The sequence below is a fragment of the Eleutherodactylus coqui genome, chromosome 4 (assembly GCF_035609145.1).
Source record: "Eleutherodactylus coqui strain aEleCoq1 chromosome 4, aEleCoq1.hap1, whole genome shotgun sequence".
Classification (NCBI taxonomy): domain Eukaryota; kingdom Metazoa; phylum Chordata; class Amphibia; order Anura; family Eleutherodactylidae; genus Eleutherodactylus; species Eleutherodactylus coqui.
In genome coordinates this window covers 191,374,640-191,397,865 of record NC_089840.1, presented here as the reverse complement: position 1 = coordinate 191,397,865, position 23,226 = coordinate 191,374,640, and the positions used below count along the sequence as shown (strand labels likewise).

The 23,226-nt window shown below is 39.3% G+C and overlaps 1 protein-coding gene across 1 annotated transcript in view; it reads right to left on the bottom strand.

The window, feature by feature from the left end:
* The window catches only part of CDH23 (cadherin related 23), a 996,630-nt gene extending 974,006 nt beyond the window's left edge, over window positions 1-22,624 (bottom strand). Inside the window, exons 1-2 of the mRNA XM_066601617.1 lie at window positions 22,582-22,624; window positions 18,231-18,311 (exon numbers count right to left, since the gene is read on the bottom strand). Of these exons, the coding sequence (XP_066457714.1) occupies window positions 18,231-18,311; window positions 22,582-22,624 (124 nt within the window). The remainder of the gene's footprint in view (window positions 1-18,230; window positions 18,312-22,581) is intronic.
* Window positions 22,625-23,226: the final 602 nt, after the last annotated feature.

Below are 23,226 nucleotides of genomic sequence, written 5' to 3'. Positions count from 1 at the left end.
AAATATATACTCACCCGGTCCCGGCAGACGGAGTTCAGCGGCGGCCGGCGGCAGTTCTCTGAACTGCTCTCTGTAGTATTCAGCAGCGACGGAGAGAAGATGGAGCCGCGGCGAAGGGAAGAACCGGAGCGGGTGAGTAAATTCCGATTTTTGTCTCCGCACGAAAATGGAGCATGGTCCAGGTTTTTTCATGCTCCATTTTTAAAAAAATCACTTTTATTGACCATCCGCAGGTATTTATCCGCTGCGGATTTTTATTCTTCTTTTGCCCGTGGACATGAGGCCTTAAGCTTCTTATGACTTATCCATGTAGCTATGTAAGCACTATATGAAGTCTTATTGTAGGACTGGAGGCTGAGGTCTGAATTTCTTTCAAACCTGTAGTCATCAAGTTAACTAGGCTATTCCAATGTGGTAAAGGAGAAAAACTTACTGGGGTTGTTGATCTCTCAAGAGCTCCATAATTAGTGCCTTTAGAGGATTTAACTTTTCTAGGACTGTGTATTAATTCCTAACATTTAGCGATGTTTTTTTATGTTCTGAATTCTAACAAAGCTAGCCTCCCAGATTATTAAACACATTGACATTTAATGTTAAGCCTTTGGAAAATAAAAATAGAAATCATAGTACAGGACATGCTTAATGTGAATAAAATAACTTGGTGCTCTTGAAAAATAAAAGGGATGAATAAAAGACATTCTGTGCAAAAAATTCAGAATGCTAATGGTGTATAACCCTTTCCAATCCAATTTGTATCCTAGTTTTCCTTGGGGGCTTACTCTTTTTCTGCCGCTATACAACGGCGCTATATACTGGCTAAAGCCAATAGTGCATGAGGTGACACGTTGGATAGCCTCCAACAGCAGAGAGGCTGGCAATATACAGTAAGAGAACCCCAACAGACGTCTTCAAACATTGGAGCTGTACAGCCTTAAATCATAATGTCTTCAGAGGTCAGACAGTGGATTGGAAAGGGTTAAAGCAACCCCCTGGTTCATTTAAAAAATTTCATTGCAAAGATGTGGCAAAATTCAACTTACCCGTGAAGCTTGCTGCAACAAGTTATCTTAACACATCAAAGCCATTGAGTAGCCATTCAAAGACAAATAAATGGTCGCACAGAACTTTTTCTTAATGTGTCAAGTTAAACTTTGTTGAATCAGTGCGAGCAGAATATACACTTAAAGTGGACCTGACATGTCCTCTGATCAGTGGGGCCAGCTGCGTAGCTTTTTTGCAACTGCAGCCCTGCTGATTTCATGACACCTTTTTCTTAGAACACTTCACCATTCCCATGGACTAATCTTAAATTCAGCTTCCGGCGTTTTGAATCTGGCAAGTGAACGGTCGCCTCAATTACTTCAGCAGGTGGAGGAAAGCTAACTTCACTCTTTGACAGTGAACAGGGGCAGGCTGGACCAGGGGTGGCAGAGGGGCATATGCCCTCCCTGTTGTTCCCCCAAAGCCACGATTAGGGCCATTCCTTTATCACCCACTGACTTGGTTGCTGCCTCTTCAGTACCACGGTGTCACTGCTACTTGCTACTTCGGTTTGGGTGGTGGAGATGACACAGGTTTTCTGCTAGCTCATGGCTCACCCAAACAATCCACCGACAGCCTTTTTTTAATCAAATAGTTTTCCTTGAAAATTTTCCAATTTTTCCAAAACACAAATTTCCATTTCCCCAAGAACCAAATGAAAACAATAGTTTAAATAATTCCCCCTCACCCAACTCCCTCTTATATTAATAGATTGAATTGTGGTGGAAGTCCATTACTGAAAATATTGTTCAAAATTCACCATATCTTACAATATAACAGTATAAACCAAGAATTCATGAGTTGCGTTTACTACATTCAACATCGTTATGAACAGTGTACTCCATGAACATTTGACCTTATTAAACTTAAGATTTGGACAATCCTAAAGAACATTCACCGTATATTCAAAATCAGTGAGAATCATTAAGTAACTGGATTGATACAACAGTCATTACTAACAGCCTTCACATTTGACTAAATTCAACTACCACGGCTCCTCTGTGGCGGGCTAACGGCCACACTAATGTATGAATCGTGGAAGTAGAGGCCAGTATGGGTGCTCCTGGTGGCGATGGCTCCTCTCCTACCAACCAAGAAGCTGCTGCTTTTCTTTCTGTCTGCAGATGGCTACCTAATTTTGATCGAACTGCCACCGAATGAATGCTTCATTGATAGTGCAGGTATTTCAAAAAAATTTCTATGTATCAAGTATTATAAATATATTTTAGTACACATCTCACATATAATAGTATATGTGTCCTGTAAAAATGTACCTGTGACATACACATGCATACGTATAGCAAGTTTTACATATACATACACACACTGAGGCCTTCTTAAATACCTATATGATATACATCTCAGATATAACATTATATCTATATGTATGTAAGAACCCCTCAGTGTGTGTATGTAAAACGTGTTATATGTATGCATGTGTATGTCGCAGGTATGTTCTCACAGGGCATATTGATCGCAGAGGAATATCTGCTGCAAATTTTCCTATGATTTTGCTGTAAAGTCCTCAATGAATTTCTTAAAATAGTACCGTAAAATGCTATGTATTTTCTACATCTGAAAATACACTGCATATACATCATATTTGGGCATAACATTTATGTCCCTTGTACATGGGACGATTCACGATTGCCCGAGCGAACGAGCTGGTGATGTCATCAACAGTTCGTTCCCCCTCGGGCAGCGTGTTTAGACTGCACGATTCTCATTGAGAATCATACAGTTCTTGCTCACTTGTCATTCAGTGTTTCACATTCCTATGTGGAATACTGCCTTCATATAGGTGGCGCTGCAAAGATATTGTTCCACCTCCCTTATTTGCATATCACCCAGAGAATCATGAATGGCCTTATAAGTCTCCTCACTGACCTTCTAGGTGCTCTCCCTAAGGAGAAAAGATAGAATTCCTGACTCACATTCCTATGTGAAACACTGAACAATCAGTGTTATAACGCCCGACAAGTGAACGAGCCGGAGCTGATTTTTATGCCGGCTGAAACTGAGCCACGAGCAAGAAGCTCATGATTCTCATTCATCGTTCATTCTAAACGCAGCATTAGCGGTATATTTACAGGGGACGGATATCCTGTAGATTGCCAACAATGGAGCTGACTGTGGAAAATCCTTAGTGTTTACAGTACCAACAACGTAGATGAGACTACAAGAAATCAGATCCCTACACTGTTGAAAAAATCTGTAGCATAAATTGACCTGCAGATTTATTTTAAATTCGTAGCATGGCAAACTATTTTGTAGATCGGTTGCAGATTTGTGGTGGATTTTGCCCATAGAGTTCAATGAGGATGTCAAAATCCACAACAAATCCAAATGGTTGCATATTCTGCTGTGCATTACCCATGAATCTGCAGCAAAATCTATAGGAAGGAATGCATAAAAAGGGGACACAGCTGTATGCAATCTATCTGCTTTTTTTCCCTGTCTATTATTTATCTGCTGTTTTTGATAGATTCAAATTTTTGTTTTTTACAATAGTGGTGGATTTACTTTTATTCCCACCGAGGTAAGTATATGCTTATTTCTGTTCTTGTATCTATAGTAAGCTCAGTTCTGGTATCTTATATATGTAGTCAGCTTGCTTCTGGTATTATATCTATGCAATAAACTCAGTCCTGTTATCGTATCTTTGTACCAAGCTTAGTTCCGGTATTTTATCTATGTAGTAAGCTTGGGTCTAGTACAGTATCTAAGTAGTAAGCTTAGTTCTGCTACTGTATGTAGTAAACTTGCTTTAGTTCTCACATCTAGTTATTAAACTTGGTTCTGGAACCATATCTAAGTAACAATTTTGGCACCATTACATCAATGTCAGATCATCATTAAAATTTTAGACTGGAATGGGGGCTATAATCTTTGTACAGCCCAGGGCCAGCCCATGGTAGCTTCAATCCTACTTACCTCCGCCACAGGCAGAAATAAACAAATTAAGGGGGATTTCCATCTCAGTGCCCTATCCCATTCCAGCCCTTCTGTCCACCACGTCCAGAATCCCAGAGCTGTTTCACTTTTATGGGAGCAGCCAAGGATCCAGTGCAATACTCTTTCCATAACTTCCATAGAAGTGAATGAAATTTAAACATAACAAAGCCAGCTACACTGTTTCCGAATCTTACAAGTTATGCCTTGCTAAGCTGTATACTTAACTTTCATTCACTTCTATAAGAGTTATGGAAACAATATAAAACTGGGTGCTTGGCTGTTTACATAAAACTGAGCGTTCATGTGGCAGCCAGCAGGGCAATAGCAATGACACAGGGTAAGGCCCTGAGATGGGAATACCCCTTTTAGAATGGGATGTTACTTATGGGCCAGTCTTGTGTGCTTGCCCCCCAGGCTAAAATTTGCCAGCCAGCCCCTGAACACAGGAGACCATCCATTTGAAACATTCAGCGATGGAAGCAGATTCTAATGGAAACAGGACATTATCTACATAGCAGGAATAGAAAACTGTAAAAAAAATGCATCCACTCAAATTAAAAATTTTATTTTAAAAGTGTTTATTTAGGGGGGCATGTTTGGCTGCCAAAGTGAATGGCTGCCTTCCTGCACAGCTCCTAAACCACCAGGGTTCCATAACTACTCAAAAGTGCTAAAATCACAGCCAGACGGTCCTCACCTACTGCCTAAGTGTCCGGGATACTGCAGAATGAGAAGCACACTTCGGCCAAACCAGAGAAGCTCATTAATGGGTGAGTGAGAGCTACCTCTGATTGGTGAGGCTGTGACCAATCAGAGGTAGCTCATTCAGCAGGCGGGGATTTCAAATTTCACGTTTCTATGACACCGGAAAGTGAGAAAATTACATTCAGTACGTATAATTTGGACGCTAATTCTTTTGCGCATAGAATTGAATAATCGAGTTGGGACCCATTAGCTTTTCCTATTTATGACATAATCAATGCTCGTGCCAAATTTCACGTTTCTATGACACTGGAAAGTGAGAAAAATACATTCCGTACGTAAAATTTGGACGCTAATTCTTTTGCACATAGAATTGAATAATCGAGTTGGGACCCATTAGCTTTTCCTATTTATGACATAATCAATGCCCGTGCCAAATTTTAAGTTTCTATGACATTGGGAAGTGAGAGATTTAGATTCCGTATGCAAAATTTCAACGCCAATTCTTTTGCGCAAGAATTGAATAATTGAGTTGTGACCCAATTACTTTTCCTATTTTGGAGATAATCTATGCTTGCACCAAAATTCATGTTTCTACGACATCGGGAAGTTGGAGAACTTTTGGCGAGTCAGTCAGTCAGTGAGTCAGTGAGTGATTGAGTGAGTGAGTCAGCGAGGGCTTTCGTCTATATATATATATATATATATATATATATATGTATATATGTGAAAGCCCTCACTGACTAACTGACTGACTAACTCACTTACTGACTCTGCACTAATTCTCTAACTTCCCAGCGTCCTCAAAACATGAAATTTGGGTGGAGCATTCTTATGTCCTAAATAGGAAAAGTAAACTGGTCAAAATTCCATTATTCAATGCTAAGTGCAAAAGTATTGGCACCCCTGTGTAATGTACCAAATCTAATTCACTAATTTCCAGGTGTCGTACAAGCATGAAATTTGGCATGACCATTATTTAGGTCCTAAATAGGAAAAGTAAAAGGGTCACAACTCCGAAATTCAATGCTAATTGCAAAAGTATTGGCACCCCTATGTAATGTACCTAATCTAATTCACTAATTTTCCTGTGTGGTACAAACATGAGATTTGGCATGACCATTCTTTAGGTCATATAGAGCATTATCCAGCCTATCCTGTCTCAACCAAGATTTTACTTGCCTTTCCCTATTGAGTAAAAGGCATGGTAAAATTTCATGGTTATTCAAAACCCAAGAATATACTTCTGAAGGATTTCACTGGATTTGCTTTAACATGCTATGACATACTTGAATATATTAAAGTTGAACTCCTTTGGTAATTCTAATTTTGCACACCTATTGCAAGAGGAATCTCTTGTACCATTTGAACAACTAAGACCTCAATATTTTTTTATTCCAAGGGACTATTACAAGTACAACATTTTTAACATATGCATAAACTTCTATCATTCAGGGGTAACCCAACTGTATTCCAAAGATTCTCCAAAGGCATTAAAAGGTTAAAACCTATATATACTTTATTAATTGATCTTGCTAACTTAAAAAAAAAAAACACCTGTTAAGAGAGTGGATGAGTGATTTGGCCCAAAAATGTAGTGATAAAGAGTGGAAGCAAGCTGTATCTTTGACTTAAAAAACACTTTAATGGTGCACACTTGTCGAGCCATTAATGAAGATTACACTAAAATGGTACTATACACTGATATGTTTAGCTTAAATGTACCCCAATTGCTTGGCTGACTGGCAACAGGGGCGTAGCTATAGAGGGTGCAGGGGATGCGGTTGCACCAGGGCCCAGGAGCCTTAGGGGGCCCATAATGCCTCCCTCACACAGGGCATTTTGTACAGCGTTTAAACGCTAAACGCTGTACAAGGCTCCCATTCATTTCAATGGGGCTGTTCACACAGGGCTGAAAATGCAGCGCCTTCCAACGCTGCGCTTTGACAGCAATGCATGTTCTATTTTGGGGCGTTTTCAGCCCTGCGTCGCCCATTGAAATGAATGGGCAGCGGTTTCAGCACTCACTGATTTTCAGGGGGAGGGCTTGCAATAGAAGCCCTGCCTCGAAAATCAGTCCCAGCTAGGCTAGATAGAGAAAAAAAGAAAGTAATACTCCCCTAGCCACTGCAGTCCGAGTCACGGCCGCTGGTCTCTGCCGCTGAACCGGGCTTCCCCTGCACTCCAGTAATAGACTGCTGTGATTGGTTGTCGGCGCTGGCTCGATGCCCAATCACAGCCCTTCATTGACTGTCTCAGCCAATCAGAGCTTGCACTCTATTGCTGGAGGCGGAGTTCTCAAACCTGGCCTACAGCAATAGACTTGGGAGTGCAGGGGAAGCCCGGATCAGTGGCAGAGACCAGCAGCCGCGACCCGGACTGCAGTGGCTAGGTGAGTATTGCTTTTTTTTTTCTATTCAGCATCCTTGGCTGTGAAGTATGCCAGCGCTGCTGAAAGCAGGCAGAATCTGCAGTAAACGCGGCGTTGAAAAACGCTGCGTTTCTGCAAACGCCTGTGTGAGGGAGGCCACATAGGGAGCTCAGTACTATGAATAAAGCATTATAGTTGGGGGCCCTGTTAAAGGTTTTGCATTGGGGCCCAGAAGCTTCAAGCTATGTCTCTGTGCAGCATGGTTTAGGTATGGGTACAGGTACAGATACAGATAGAGGGGGGGGGGGGGCAGCTCACGTTTTGCATCAGGGCCCCTGAGCCTTTAGTTACGCCCCTGACTGGCAAATATATATGTATGTAAAACTGTTTGCCAATAATATCTTTACACTATTGAAATTTTACTGAACTTAGGCTGAGGCTATATATCCATACACAAGTTTGAAACCCCCTTGTTTATATTGAGAAAATAATTGGAAGATCCAATACCTAGGTTTTCTGACTCTTAATTCTAGGAATCATACACTAGTACCGATATCTCATCACTTACTTCAGTGGTAACCTCCATTATCAAACTTAGGTACAATTAAAATAGGTGTTAATCCCTTAAGGACCAGGGTGTTGTGGTCTTAAGGACCAGACACTTTTTAGGGATTTTAGCCATGTGGTGGTTTTACTGCCCTATTTTTTTCATCAGCTATCAAAATTATTTTTGCTGCATTTTTTTCTGTGAGATATAGGGCTATTTTATTCTATCTTTTTTTCCTAATTTTTAGTTTATTAGGGGTAGAAAGCTAAAAAATATTTTTTTAATTGGAGTTTTTAAAATTAGTAAATTTTTTGGTTGTTGTCAGCAGTGGGTCATTTCCTTTTTTATGCATATATTTTTATTTTATTCTGTAATTTTTTTAACTTATTTTTGTAACAATTTTTTACTATCTATGTTCCCCAGGACATCATATAAGACCTCTGGGGATCATTTACATTGTATTTCTTTTTTATAAATTTCTTCTTCATAGGAGCCAAAGTTTCATGGAAAAAACATACCCCTGTAGTGACAATAGTCACTAACAGAGCGAACCTGGGTCTGCTGTACAAGTGGTCACCCGGCGGTCACATGATCACTGGGTCCCATAGTGGAAGTAATACTTCTACTTTCATTCTTTAGTACATAGCGCTCATTGAGTGATATGTAGCATGAAAAGGAGAAGGCAGAAGCAGTTAAAAACTGTTCTCCCTTCTCCTCTGGGTCCTTGGTTTTGTCTGACAGCTGAGGACCCGACCCGTTCCTGCTTGATTGCAGGAGCAGAGGCTTTAATCCATACGTATGCTATCGGCCAGGATTAAAGCCCATGACCAAGCACTGTATATTAACAGAAGATGTCTCAGCATACACAATGACATATCACTAAGATGTCAGATTGACTGTAGACTGACCCATAGTATGGGATCTCCTCCGATAGCTAAAGTGAAATGGCAGGATATCTCCATGCAACTGCAACCTTGATCAGCTCTGTTGAGTTTATTAAAGACATTACATGATTGATCAAATATAGTCAATAATTGACCGTGCACCCATCTGGTAAAAAAAAAAGCAAATCCAAGACGAGACAAAGGGGCATAACATTTTGTAGCGCAGTTTCCAATCCATTCTAGCAGTTTGCCTACTGCTGCCATTGGATAACGTAAGTTTCCATACGTTTCTTCAGATATATACACTATAAACAATACAAAATCATTAATTAAAAGCTAAAGTCTTCATAGTTATACTTGGAAAGCATCAAATGAGTAATCATGGCATAGAGTCATGCCCCCTCAAATAAAACCAGGCTAAAATACATCAAATGCTATTCTGCTACAAAATCAAAAGCATGCATCCTTTAATAAGATGACTGCATTATATATTTCCCAAGCAATATCTTGGAGCTATAGTAAATGAGAATCAGTTAAGCATAACAGCAAGATGAAAATGAACAATATGCCTTAAAAACTTTGCAAGTCAATGTAACACGCTTCTAATTTCCTGCGGAGTAACAGTATATATCCCTAAACCTTTAGAACATTGTGTAATGTAATTTAGCAGGCAGTAAAGGACAATGTGAACAAAGTTGATTGGAGTTTAGAAAAAGCTAATTTTTGCAGAAACATTTCTATATAAAATATTACCCTCGAGCGGCTGAGATACAATAACAGAGGGATTTCATTTTGGAGGTACATGCAAATATACTTTTCATTTTACACACAACGGTGCATTTATTACTTTAAATTTGTATTTTAGGAAGCAGTCTACCCTCTGGGTTGAAGGTTCGTAGTAAACCTCACATAGCTCTTAACTATAACTCTTTGTAATCCACATCGCATAACCCTTCTTACTGACATACTTGTTTGAAATTTTAAGAGCACATAATGTAAAAAAAAGGATACACCAGCTCATATCTCTATGGATATATTAATAGTGCACATGGGTTCAATAAATTTATGGGCTACAGTCTTAATGCTGATAATCAGAACCTTGGGTAGTAGGGTTTTTATGATAAGCATATGGCATACTGTAGTATTTACTTTCAGAAAATCACATCTCGAAGCTTTAGGAACTGGAGCTCACTAATGTAAAAAAAAAAGTTGCTATGTCAAAAAAGGAGCTCCAGCTGCAACAATTGTAAAGGTTTCAGAAATTTTTGTAAAGCTTACCATACATAGACGTTAGCGGATGACTAAATACTTGCTTGGCTGACAGCCATCTACATAGTATGCTAGGCTGAAAATAGACAAATGTCCACTCAGTTCAGCCTGTTTCTGCCCCCCCCACCCCCTCCCCATGTTGATCTAGAGGAAGGAAAAAAAACCCAATGAGGAAGAAACCAATTTACCCCACCCTGGAGGAACAAAAATTCCTTCCAACTGCATAATGGCAGTCAGAATAATCTCTGGATCAACATTTGAAAAGTTCCTACCTCACTCAAAGGCCGGCAGTCGGAAGATACCCGGATCAACAACCCTTCTGGTTATTTAATGTCTATATCCAATAACGTCATAGTGCTCTAAAAAGACATCTAGTCCCCTCTTAAACTCCTCTATGGATTTTGCCATCACCACAGGCAAAGAGTACCACACTCTCACTGCTCTTACAGTAAAGAACCCTCCTCTGTGTTTAGTGATGAAACCATCTTTCTTCTAAATGTAGAGGATGTCCTCTTGTTACCATCACAGTCCTGGATATAAACAGATAATGGGAGATCCCAGTGTTTTCCAACTCCATTCCTAAAGGCACCCCACCAAGTCATATTTTCACAATATCCTATAATAAGAAAGCCTGTGGCAATGTCTGAGATACTAACAAAAATTGCATTGCCTGTGCAATACTAAGTAAATCCTGAAAACATGACCTGTTGGGATGCCTTGAGGACTGGAGTTGGGAAACAGTGTTCTAGCCACTCAAGTCTGCATATTTACTGTCATAGGGTGAAGCTACCATCAACAAGATTAAGAATGTTAAAATCCAACATGCATGTTTCTTGTTTCATCCCACAACAGACATTAGGAATTACCTAACCTGTCTTTATAATTCTTAATTGTTTGCAGATCTTGCCTAACAGCTTACATGAATGTAAATTTAACCTCTTAGTAACCTCCCCATTGCCTGTTTACATCCTGGCTTTGTGGGCTTCAATCCTCCGTAAAAACATGCTTGCCCTGAGGATTAAAGCCGCAGGGTCTGTGGACATGACAGCTCCATGGAGTCGATTGCTGGAGGTACTTGGCAATCTGGAGCTCTCATGGGGGTCCGCGGTGAGCGACCCTCGGTCACGTGATTGTCATTATCCAATAGATAATGACTATTGCATAAGAGTTTTAAAAAAGTTAAACAAAGTTAAAAATTCAGCTCTCCTCATGGATCGGATCCATGAGGGGAGCTGAAAGTACTCACCGCCATCCTCCGCAATGTCCCGCAACATTCTGGTCCGTCCAGGACCTGACGTTGTCTTCTGCATATGCGCACCAGACGTAAACTTCGGGCTCGCGGGCTAGGAAATTTTAAATCTGTCTGTTCCCGGCTAGCATGTGTAGCCAAGAGCAGAGATATCACCGGGAGCCACTGTATGCAATTCTGGGTCACATGATTGCGGTTATTCAGTGGATAACGGTGATCATGAAAAGTAAAAAGAAGTGTAAAAAAAAAGAAAGTTTAAAAAGTTCAAGTTCCATGAGGGGAGATGAAATTATGTACCTAAGGCCCCCAGATTTATCTACGGATCTTACCCTGGCTTCTGTGCACGCGGTCCCCGGTCATGTGATCACCATTATCCAATGGATAATGGCGATCACGTAAAAGTTAAAAAAAAGTTGAAGTTTAAAGCTCCTTTCAGTTTGGGCCTTGTTGTGCCTACAGGCATAAGATTAGGGCCACAATGGGTATGTCTCTGAAGACATGACAAACAGGGTATCCATTTTGGGGTGAAAATCTGTGCTGTACAAAAAAAAAACTCTTTTCAAATGACACAATTGCCAAAAAAATGAAAATTGTGATTTTTTTCCTTTTGCTTTGCTTAGATTCATTCAAAAACTGTGGGGTCAGAATAAGCAGTACACCCCTAGATGAACTTGATAAGGAGTCTAGTTTTCAAAATAGTACTTCACTGTGGCAGAGGAATCAAGACAACTAAGTATAAACACCTTCACTGATTTTACTCCTTAAAACGTAACTTTTAATAAATCCTTTTTTTTTTTTTTAATAGAAGGCTTTTTAAGCAAAATTTTTACCCTTATACATATATGGAGGTGGGGAGTGTGGATAACATGGATTTAGAGCTTTGTTTGTCGTGTCCTCACCCTATATAAGTGACTGTTGATTTACATATGGGAAGCCTGAGTTGATAGTTCTGAGCTCTTACTAAATGCATTTAAAAGAGCTTAAAGTGTAACACCAATTAGTTATAGGTTTCTTATGCACTGAGAAAAGAATGAAACCTATTTAAAGTGACAGGGCTGGGTAGGTGATTTCTTTAATTATTTTTGTTTGTTTAAATAGCCTTCTATTTTAAAAAAAAGTATTTATTAAAAGTTAAGTTTTAAGGAGTCAAATCAGTCAAGGTAGTTTTCAAATTAGGTCATTTGTGGGTGTTCTCCATCGTTTTGGCCACTGAATGGCTCTACAAGTGTGCAATGGGGCCTAAACACCTTCAAGCAAAATGTTTGTTCTGAAAGCCACCAGCTATTCCTTTCGGTGTGGGCCCCGTTGTGCATATAGGTATACGATTAGGGCAACAATGGGCATGTTTCTGAACACAGGACAATCCATTTTGAGGTGAAAGTCTTCATTCTAATGTATGCTGTACAAAAAAAACCTGTTTTTAAAATGACACAATTGGCAAAAAAGTGAAAATCATAGTTTTGCTTAGATACATTCAAAAGCTGTGGTGTCAAAATACGTCATTCCCCCCAGTTGAATTCGTTAAGGGGTCTAGTTTTCAAAACTGTCTTTCAAATGACATATTTGCAAAAATATGAAAGTTTATTTTTTTTCTCCTCTAAATCGAATTAACTTCTGAAAAGAAACTGTGGGATCAAAATATTCATGACACCCCTCAGTGAATACATTAAGGGGTGTAGTTTTTCAAATGGGATCATTTGTGGGGATATCTATTATTCTGACACCTATGAGCCTTTGCAATCTTGGCTTGGTGCAGAAAAACAAAGTGTTCCTCAAAATGTTAATAATCAATGTTAAATTTGTACGACTCTTAAATTGTTTTTAAAAAAAAAACTACATTTTTTCCAATGTGCTTCCAGAATAAAGTAAACAGATGGAAATATATATCCTATCGAGCCTTGGAAAAGTATGTTTACACATATTTGAGATATTGCAGTTGAAAATCTGAAAAAATGACAATTAAAAAAAAATCCACATTTAGTTGCTTTTAATAGATATACAAAAATTCTATGGGTCTATTTTTACCACCTAAATGAAGAACAATACGTGGTGAAAAAACTGTGTCAGAATTGCTTGGATATGCAAAGCCTTTACGGAGTTATTCTATGTTAAAATGACACATGCCAGATTTCCAAAATTTGGCTTCGTCACTAAGGAATTAATGGCTAACTTAATGACTAGAGATGAGCGAACACCAAAATGTTCGGGTGTTCGTTATTCGTAACGAACTTCCCGTGATGCTCGAGGGTTCGTTTCGAACAACGAACCCCATTGAAGTCAATGGGCGACCGGAACATTTTTGTATTTCGCCGATGCTCGCTAAGGTTTTCATGTGTGAAAATCTGGGCAATTCAGGAAAGTGATGGGAATGACACAGTGACGGATAGGGCAGGCGAGGGGCTACATGGTGGGCTGCATCTCAAGTTCACAGGTCCCACTATTAAGCCACAATAGCGGCAAGAGTGCCCCCCCCCCCCCCCACTGTCAGCATAAAGATCGTCCTCCTCTGGCACAGCTGTAACAGCTGTAGCAGAGAAGAACGATGTTTGCCCATTGAATTCAATGGAACCGGCAATACAGCCGACTCCACTGAATGCAATGGGCTGCCGGCGATCGCAGGATGAATGGTCGGAAAGGGGTTAAATATATAACCCCTTTCCTGCAATTCATCCAGAAATGTGTTACACTAAAAATATATACCGGCGTATAAGGCGACGGGGCGTATAAGACGACCCCCCAACTGTCACCTTATACGCCGGTAATACAGTGGAGCAAAGAATAAAAAGCATTACTTACGTTTTTAGATGATCTGCGGCGCTCCTGCAGGCTGTCACTCCCTCCTGGTCCACGGCAGACAAGCTTTCTCCACGAAAGACTTTAAATCCCTGCCTCCAGAAGCACATGTGCCTTCAGCCAATCACAGCCAATGACAATGATGTCATTGAATGGCTGTGATTGGCTGTGTTTCTGGAGGCGGGGATTTCAAGCCTTGAAATCCCCGCCTCCAGAAACACAGCCAATCACAGCCATTCAATGACATCATTGTCATTGGCTGTGATTGGCTGAAGGCACGTGTCTTTCTGGAGGCAGGGATTTAAAGTCTTTCGTGGAGAAAGGAATACTCTGCCGTGGATTAGGAGGGAGCGACAGCCTGCAGGAGCACCGCAGATCATCTAAAAACGTAAGTAATGCTTTTTATTCTTTTCTCCACTGTATTACCGGCGTATAAGGTGACAGTTGGGGGGTCGTCTTATACGCCCGGTCGCCTTATACGCCGGTATATATTTTTAGTGTAACACATTTCTGGATGAATTGCAGGAAAGGGGTTATATATTTAACCCCTTTCCGACCATTCATCCTGCGATCGCCGGCAGCCCATTGCATTCAGTGGAGTCGGCTGTATTGCCGGTTCCATTGAATTCAATGGGCAAACATCGTTCTTCTCTGCTACAGCTGTTACAGCTGTGCCAGAGAAGAAGGATTTGTCTTCTATATGTTCTCAATGGGGTCAGCGCTGCTGCCGCTGGCCCCATTGAGCGCATATAGAATGCATCCATAGCGAGCAGCGGGAGGGGCAGACTTTCATATCAGGCGGACACCTTATCTCCCCAGCCACTCACAGCAGGGGGGTGGTATAGGGCTTAAACGTTGCAGGGGGAAGTTGTAATGCCTTCCCTGTCTTTATATTGGCCAAAAAAAAGCGCTAACGTCTCAGGGAAGAAAGTTTAATTTACCAGAACACCGCATGGTGTTCGTTACGAATAACGAACATCCCGAACACCCTAATATTCGCACGAATAGCAAGCTCGGACGAACGCGTTCGCTCATCTCTATTAATGACCATCAGATTCAAGCAAGGGTTGAAGTCAGTGGATTGCCATGCTCAGCCCCCAAATACCCTGTTTCCCTGAAAATAAGACCTACCATGAAAATAAGCTCTACTCTGATTTTTCAGGATTTTCAGGGAGGATTGAAATAGAAATTCAAAGGGAAAAAAAGAGCTCACCTTTGCTGGGATCTTGTACCTGTCCACTCTCGTGAAATCACTTCTACTTGTCAAACCATGCCACCGAGTCACAGCGACTTCATTTAAACCAGGTCCAAGAAAATAGGGTGTTTGGTTAACTTGAAAAAGGGACTTGCTTTTATTTAAATATTCGTGCCATAAAATACAGGGAATCACAGGGTTAACCAAGCACCCTATTTTCTTGGACCTATCTTAAAATATAAGCTCTACCCCCAAAAATAAGCCCTAGCTGCATTATATTAAAAAAAAAAACATTACCTAGCAATCTCAGTTTGGGTCCTTACCGCTACTCTCCGGAGCTCCGAAGTGCTTCTTGCAGTCCTCATTCACCCACAGAAGATCACTTCCTGATTACGGCATTCATAAATCCCACCTCCAGGAAGTGATGGTTCTGATAGGTCCTCAAGCGATACGCAGCCAATCAATGTTGTGATTGGTCCATCGTATTGGTTCATCAAGCTCTGCATTGAATGGTTATCTAGCGCTGCTCAGCCAATCAGAGCCATCACTTACTGGAGGCGGGATTTAAAAATCCCATAACCAGGAAGTGATCTTCTGTTGGCGGTCAAAGACTGCAAGAAGTGTGTCAGAGCTCCGGAGAGCAGTGAGAGGGACCTGGACTAGGCCTTCTAGGTAAGTAAAATAAGACATCCCCTCTTTTAGGCTAAAAATGAGTATATAACAGGGTCTTTTTTCGGAGAAACACGGTAGTTATATCCCATAATAATACCAGCTTCCCCCACAATTACAGGTCATAGATGTATTATACAAGTATAGTACTATTAAGCCATGCCATACTGTAACTGACTAAGACTGGGTCAAGTTAACAGATACTCACAGCTATAGAGAGTTACAATCACACTCCAATCTAACTTTAATAAATGCAAATTCTTTGATAGAACAAAAATGCATCACACTAATGCAACACCTTGGGATGGCAATCAGGTATAGGATTCTATGTAATCCTACGTTTTACATGAAACAGATGGGAATAGAGGACACTTCTGTAAGAAAACAAACATTTGTTTGTTAACCTGACCTTTTGCTTTATTTCAGGGTTGGTTGGTATACAAAAAAATAAGTCAGACAGCAATGATTTTTAGAACAACTGCAATTTTTCTACCTTTAGGCCAAAAAAGATAGCAATTTTCTATCCAAGAATAGAACTACTCAGGAAACATCATATTCAATGTTTTTTGTAGATGTACTTAATTTCAAGGCTGACAACCCTAGCAGAAATGAGAAACATTATAATACAGTATATAAAAAGAAAAACGTTTGGTACGGTGTTAGCCAGTAGAGCACAATGTGAATGTTCTCAGTAAGAGAGACAAAGTATTCCTGTAGGTATGACATCTCTTAATGACTAACAAAAAGACAGTTTTACAGCAAGCTTTGAAACCCACTTAGGGTTCTTCTTCAGACATGTAAAAACAGATTTTTTTTATTTGAAAATCCCCTTGAGGGACTTGAAATTGCAGTATATTGTATTTTTTTAAATTCATCTATTAAGACCTGCCACGGGCAGAACTTAATATAGTTAGATACATGGCAGTCTTTGGGGCATTCACTAAACCTAGGGCCTCTATAGCAACCATTGGTCCCCCATGAACAAATGACAGAGAGGCAATGTTGAGTCAGAGGAGTAATACTCAAACTGAACTATTACAGGCCATGGTAAACTCATATTTTATATGGATTACATGGGCAAATCTTCGAGTATTCCATATCTAGTGCTCCCGAATGGGGAACCAACATTCACATGCTCCAAAAAAAAAAAAATCCATTCAGAGTTGAAAAAAAGAAGAACAATACTGTTCATGATTCATGCCGATTCCTCTAGCAAAAGCCATGTATCACCCCTATTAAGTGACAATGGAACAAATCCTGACGTGAATCCTTCAGCACATCCACCATACATCCGTGACAGAAGTCTAAGCCTCGGATTTCTGACACAAATCCTGAATGTCTGAACATAGCGTTATTTTTTTCAACATTGAACCTCATTTCGTGTAAAAAGTTTTGGATCATCGGCTACCACTTGTTTTTTTTTATTTTGATGTAGGGGGCTTTCTAGCCCTTCGTGTGTAAATAGCATTTTAGAGATCCTAAAAAACATGAAATTGTATACTAATTATAATGTAAACACATACTTGTTATGCTAAATTAGCAGAAAAGGTCGAACCAAGCAAATATACATCTATTTCTGAAATAGTGGTGCACTAATTAAAACATTAAAGTTATCCATATAATACATATGAAAAACGTTATCTGGCCTCTCGAGCTATAGTACATAACCAGTTATATCATGTTTTGTAGAAATAACCACAACTTTAAAGCCAGAGTCCATTAAATGTACACAATCTTCAGGCAGAACAATGCTTATTTTGCCCATATAACATCTATCATAAATGCCATATGTCAATCCAATTTTAGTAACTACTGCTGGCTGACATACAGGAATTAAAGCCTCTTTCACACAAGCTACAAAATCATCGCTACAAAATGCATGTATTTGAAGCTCATGGTTTCCAATGGGTTCTTTCAGGCTACAAAACATCTCATGTGAAAGAATCCATTGGAACCATGGGCTTCACATACATGCGTTTTGTAGTGATGATTTTGTAGCGAGATTTATGTAGTCCATCTGAACGAGGCCTAAGTATACTTTGGCCTCATGTATCGCATACTTTCATATGATAATTTAGCATACATTATAAAAACTTGGCAAAAAATGAATCCAATATTTCATATTGCATTGGATAAGCTATCAGCAGTTAATTGGGGTCCATCGCTCATATTCCCCGGCAATCACCTGATCTTAGCCCACACACTTACTTTATCAGGACCATACGTACTCATTGGCGCCAGAGTCGGAAGTGCTATAGAAGGTATAGCTCCCATTGATTTCAATGGGAGCTATACCTACTACAGCACTTGGGTCTTCGACCCCAATGTGGACGGACCTGCTAACATCAGCAGCGAGTGGTGAGCGAGATCAGGTAATTGCTAGAGGTCTTGAGTGGTGCACCCACTAGCATTTGTGAGCTGCTTGCCTGTTAAATTCTACCATCTCTTATATGGTTAACCGAACCGTTATCTCTCAATATATAATTATATAAAATCAACAATTTAACTCAGAACTTTCACTTAGTTTAAAGATACATAAATTGTTTTCCACTTACCAACTGGAGTGTCTTCATTAATGAGCAAGTATGTATCAAAGAAATAATTCAAGAAAAATGGAAGTCTGTTGTAGGCCAATCCTAAGGAATAAAGAACATGAGACATCAGAAATAAACAAGACGTTTAATGTAACAGTTATCATAATTTTAGGTTATCAAATTAGAGGGCACCTTAAACTTTGGCACTAAAAGAGAACCCAACACAGTATTAAAGCGAACATAATTTTAGCTGAAGTCTTCCTCTTCAAATATATACACAATGTCCAAACGTTGCTCAAGACATGTTTGATGGTCTGGAGCTTACTGGTGAAACCAAACATCCGTATCTCTTAAAACTGTCATTTGCCTGCATATTTTGACTTTTATGTGGGTTTTTTGTGCATGCAAATACACTGTGTATTAGCACAAGCAAAAACTGTGTGCAGAAGGTTCCATTGATTTGCTGTGCAAATACTCAGTGAAAATGTAGGTTTCCTACATATTCACTTCAATGACCTACTGCGGTGTGTAATCGGCATCAAAATAGGACATGTTGCATATTTTTTCATGTGATCGAAAATCGCAAAAATACGCAAATGTTAGGAAACCCATTGAAATCATTGTAGACGGTACGATACGCAGTGAGAACAAGACCTCATAGTATTCCTTTTAGGCAGATTGTTATGCTAGACATTAACACATTAGTTTTATCAATTTTTAAATAACTTATTTTTATAACAACATGAACATCTCTATATAGAAAAAGAGAAACACATTTCTTGCTACATAACCCACCCACTAATAAATAAACCCTAGAACAAGGAGAAATTATTTTTGTATAGAAGTTTTTCAAGTTTCATTACTTAGGCCATCTTATTGTCCCAAATTTCTAACAGTGTTGTTAATATGCATCTACTGCTGTAAAATCGTCAACTTTATGTCACCTGACCAGTGGCTCAGCGCTTTCTGGAGGGTGCTAGGGCATGCTGACAATGCAAGCATCGCAAGGTGATGGGAGTGCTGCCTCTGATGAAATCAGCTGCGAATATGCAGCTGATTTCAAGTCAAGTGGATTTTGGTTCTGCATTGGATGCAGAAGGGGTGTGGAATTTGCTGTGGAATATTCTATTGTGGACATTCTGCCCATGTGAACATACCCTAAATGTGATCTTAAAATTAATTATCTCCCAGTAAGCATAAAATTGGGCCAATAAAATGCTTATTGAATGTAAACTATTACTTTTCAGGGTAAGCTGTTGTGTGTACATGAGAAGTAGCACTGCTTGTAGAAAAAAAGGTGGTATTTTAGGCATTCCATATTAACAGACTGTTACAATTGTCTGGGGCCCTTTTCCACCTTCCATTGAAATTAGATTTTTCCTCTTATTTTTCTCTTTTTTCCACAAATGTAATCTCTCTGAAATAGACTGTTGGGGATTAAACCTGAGACCTCCTAGGCACCTGAGACCTCCAGTGGCTCTCCTTGTTGAGCCATCCAGCCTCGGACAGTTCCCCTGCATGACTCTAGCCTTGTTCTTGTTCCATACATGTACAGTAGTTGCATGATGCAATGATCTGTATAACAGTGTAAACAAGTGGTAAGCGTTCTGCATTTTGCACAGTTGTGAGGGAACCATGACAGAGCTGATGGAATTCCAACGCAGTCAAATTGTTGTGGCCCGTATGGTGGGTGCCTCTGTAATAAAGGTAGCGGAAGATTTTGCTGTATCACGAGGCACAGTATTCGGCAAACACCAGCATGGACGGAAGTGTGGGTTGAGTGACAACAACAGACGATCATTGCGTAGGGTTGTGATGAAAAAGAAGCAGACTACAGCTTTGGTGTTTCCTTATTTTTGTCTGTTGAAAATATTGTATGTTGAGAACCTATGGAAAAATGGTAATTGGTGTCTAAACTGCCAAAAGGTTAAACAAAGTGAAGCTTTAAAAATAAATAAATAAATAAAGCACATAATACAGATAAAGCAAGTCTGTATATATAAAAGAAAGAGCTGTTGGAATACGTAAACCACTTTATATGTGGCGAACAGAACTTCTTCAGGATCAGGAAAGTAATACACACAAGTACCGAAAAAATAACATGGAGTCCCTCTCACCTGGTACCAAAGTTCATCCTGACATGGTAATGAGCAGTACAGAACATGTAGTACCACACTTTATGTTACTAGATGGCCAATCAGTGCATGTATTTCAGTAACAAGGGGGCTTTACTAGTGAAACGTCCACACAGATTGGCTGGATTTTCCAGTAAAGCGCACATTCCACAGATGTGGACTTTCTGTAACATTGTATGCTTAGTCTGGCTTCAAGTCACAATGCCCCGGGACAGATCATTGTATGATGTATGTATTATTTCCTGAAGTTATTGTTATATGTATAAAAAAAATAAAAGTCAACTATTGCCTAGATCCAACCAACGACATGAAATAGAGAATGTGCAAACATGGCAGCGTAGGGTTAAAGTAGTTTGCTTCTGTTTCCACTGGATGACACTCATTTTCCGGAGTAGAAAAAAACAGAAAAGACAACTCACACCTGAAACACAAACTATTACCCCCTTACAATGCAGGCTCGGCTGCTGGAGAATGCAATCATTGTTTTAAGCTATGATTAATACCTGGAGATTGCTGCATGGTTGAGTGTGTTTTGCTTACTCAGTCCTTGTCTTGGCTTCTGTTTCTTGCACACAATCAAATCTCTCTGTAATTGCCTCACTTCATTCTTGATTCTCTTTGCTCAGTTATGCAACACCATATTTACAGAATAATATCCAGTCATTCCCATTTTTATATCCTTTAGCGCAATTCTATTGACCCCCTATTAAGAACTAACAACTAATGTCATTATCACACCCACTCAAGAATAAGTGATTATGATTATACACAATGCTGCTTAGGACTTTTTCTATTCTTTTAGAAAGTAAATCTTTATACAAAGCTTCACAGGCAATCACTTTCTAGTTATTTAATAATTAAGAACAGTTCGTATTTTACATTGTAAATCAAATCAACTAATGTAAAACTATCTTGAAGCTAAGGAATTTACATCATGAGCATAAAACACAGTCAGCAATCAATTAGAAGAAACCAAAAGGGATTCATTTGAAAGTCCCAGAACTTAGAAAAGAATTTTAGTTTTCTACACCTTTTCTGCTTATGTGACCCACAAACACTGTCTAGAGAATTTTCATGGTAAATTTACACACTACAAAACTAAATATAGAACTTAAGTAGAAAAGCCGAAAACATTTGCTTGACCAATTGACGTAGTCCAAGAGAGACTAAGCTTTGATTTTCAGCTAAAAAGCAAAAATGTATATGGGTCTGTTTTCTAACCATATTAGTTAAGGACTCAAAAACCACTGATCTGAAAATATGGATTGGTATCATTAACCTCTTAAGTATCAAGCTGTTTTGTACCTTAAGGACCAGACACTTTTTGGGATTTTACCCATGTGGTGGTTTTACTGCCCTATTTTTTTCCCTTCAGCTACCAAAATTATTTTTGCTGCGTTTTTTTCCCCGTGACATAAAGTGCTATTTTTTAATATCTTTTTCACTGACTTTTTATCAGTTCTTTAGTTTTATTGGGGTAAAAAGCTAAAAAAAATATTTTTTTCTAACATTTGTAGTTACTTTTTTTTAATTAGTAGTGTATTTACGCTAAAATTAAGTATGGGAATAAGTTCCTCATTTTGTTTTGGATGTTTTGATATACAATATGTATGGTTTTGGATTACAGGGCACATAGATTATAGCGACGGATTTGGTTGGCATTGGCTTTGGGTTACTTTCCTATGTATATATTGTTGTTTTATTCAGTAATTAATTTTTTGGGGGGGCCCCAGTTACAGGGGAAAAAACATCCCCTGTAGTGACAATAGTCACTAGCAGAGCTGATCAGGGTCTGCTGGGACCCTGGAGCTCTGCTATGACAGAGGTCACTCAGCGGTCACTGACTGCTGGCTCGCGTAGTGGAAGGAAGATTTCCACTTTCACTTTTTTAGGGCATCGTGCTCATTGAGAACTGTGTACTAAATAAAGGAGGAGGCAGAAAGGGTTAAAACCCACTTCTCCTTTCTCCTCCGGGTTATCATCTGTGACTAACAGCTGACAACCTGTTCTGCTTCTGATTGATTGCAGAAGCAGGAGGCATTAATCCCCGCCGTAAGTTTACTTACAGCTGGGCTTTAAGCCCGGGACCAAGAGTTGTAAATTTACAGTGCTTGGTCCTTAATGAGTTAAAGATGAAAAAAGTATATATATATATAGCTATATAGCTCATGAGCTTAAGTATCTTGGCCAAAATACAAACCAATACCTCATACCGTATATATTCCATCTGTTTATACCTGCAGGTATGCTAGATGAGCGTTTTGGGTTTTTGTCAGTCATTGTGTATGTCTGCCAGTGAGTCCAGCTCACAGTTCACCATCGTTTGGTGTTCCGTGTGTGCATTTGTGTAGATTTCAGGTTATAGAGCCAGGGCAGGCCTTTGTCTATTAAAATCCATTGTGGAAATGGGTCTACCAAACATACAAGAGCTACTAAAATGACTTAATATCAAAGAGTAGTTTTATTTTTTAAATTTAAATTCATTTAAGTGCATTTGTATGCAATATTAATAAATCTAAACAAAAGATCTATTATGACACACTTTATTGTCTTTGGTATGTAAATCTCAGCTATTTTTCATCAAATGTATTTTCTAGCTAACATATATTGAGTCAGATGGTGAAGTGTAGTATACAACCTGCGCAAACAACCAGAAAATGCAAGTGAATCACTTTTGTTACAGTGAGCCAGATTATGATATCTCTTGAAGGCAAACATTGTTAAACAGTGTTAATTAGCCAATAATGTAAATCAGTTACATGATATATATGGATAAAGAAAAACATGTAGGCTGCGCATTATTATTAATATACAGCATCATGTTCATGTACTGTCATACTCACAATTTATTTAAATCCTGTCAGGTTGATGTTGATAATTCT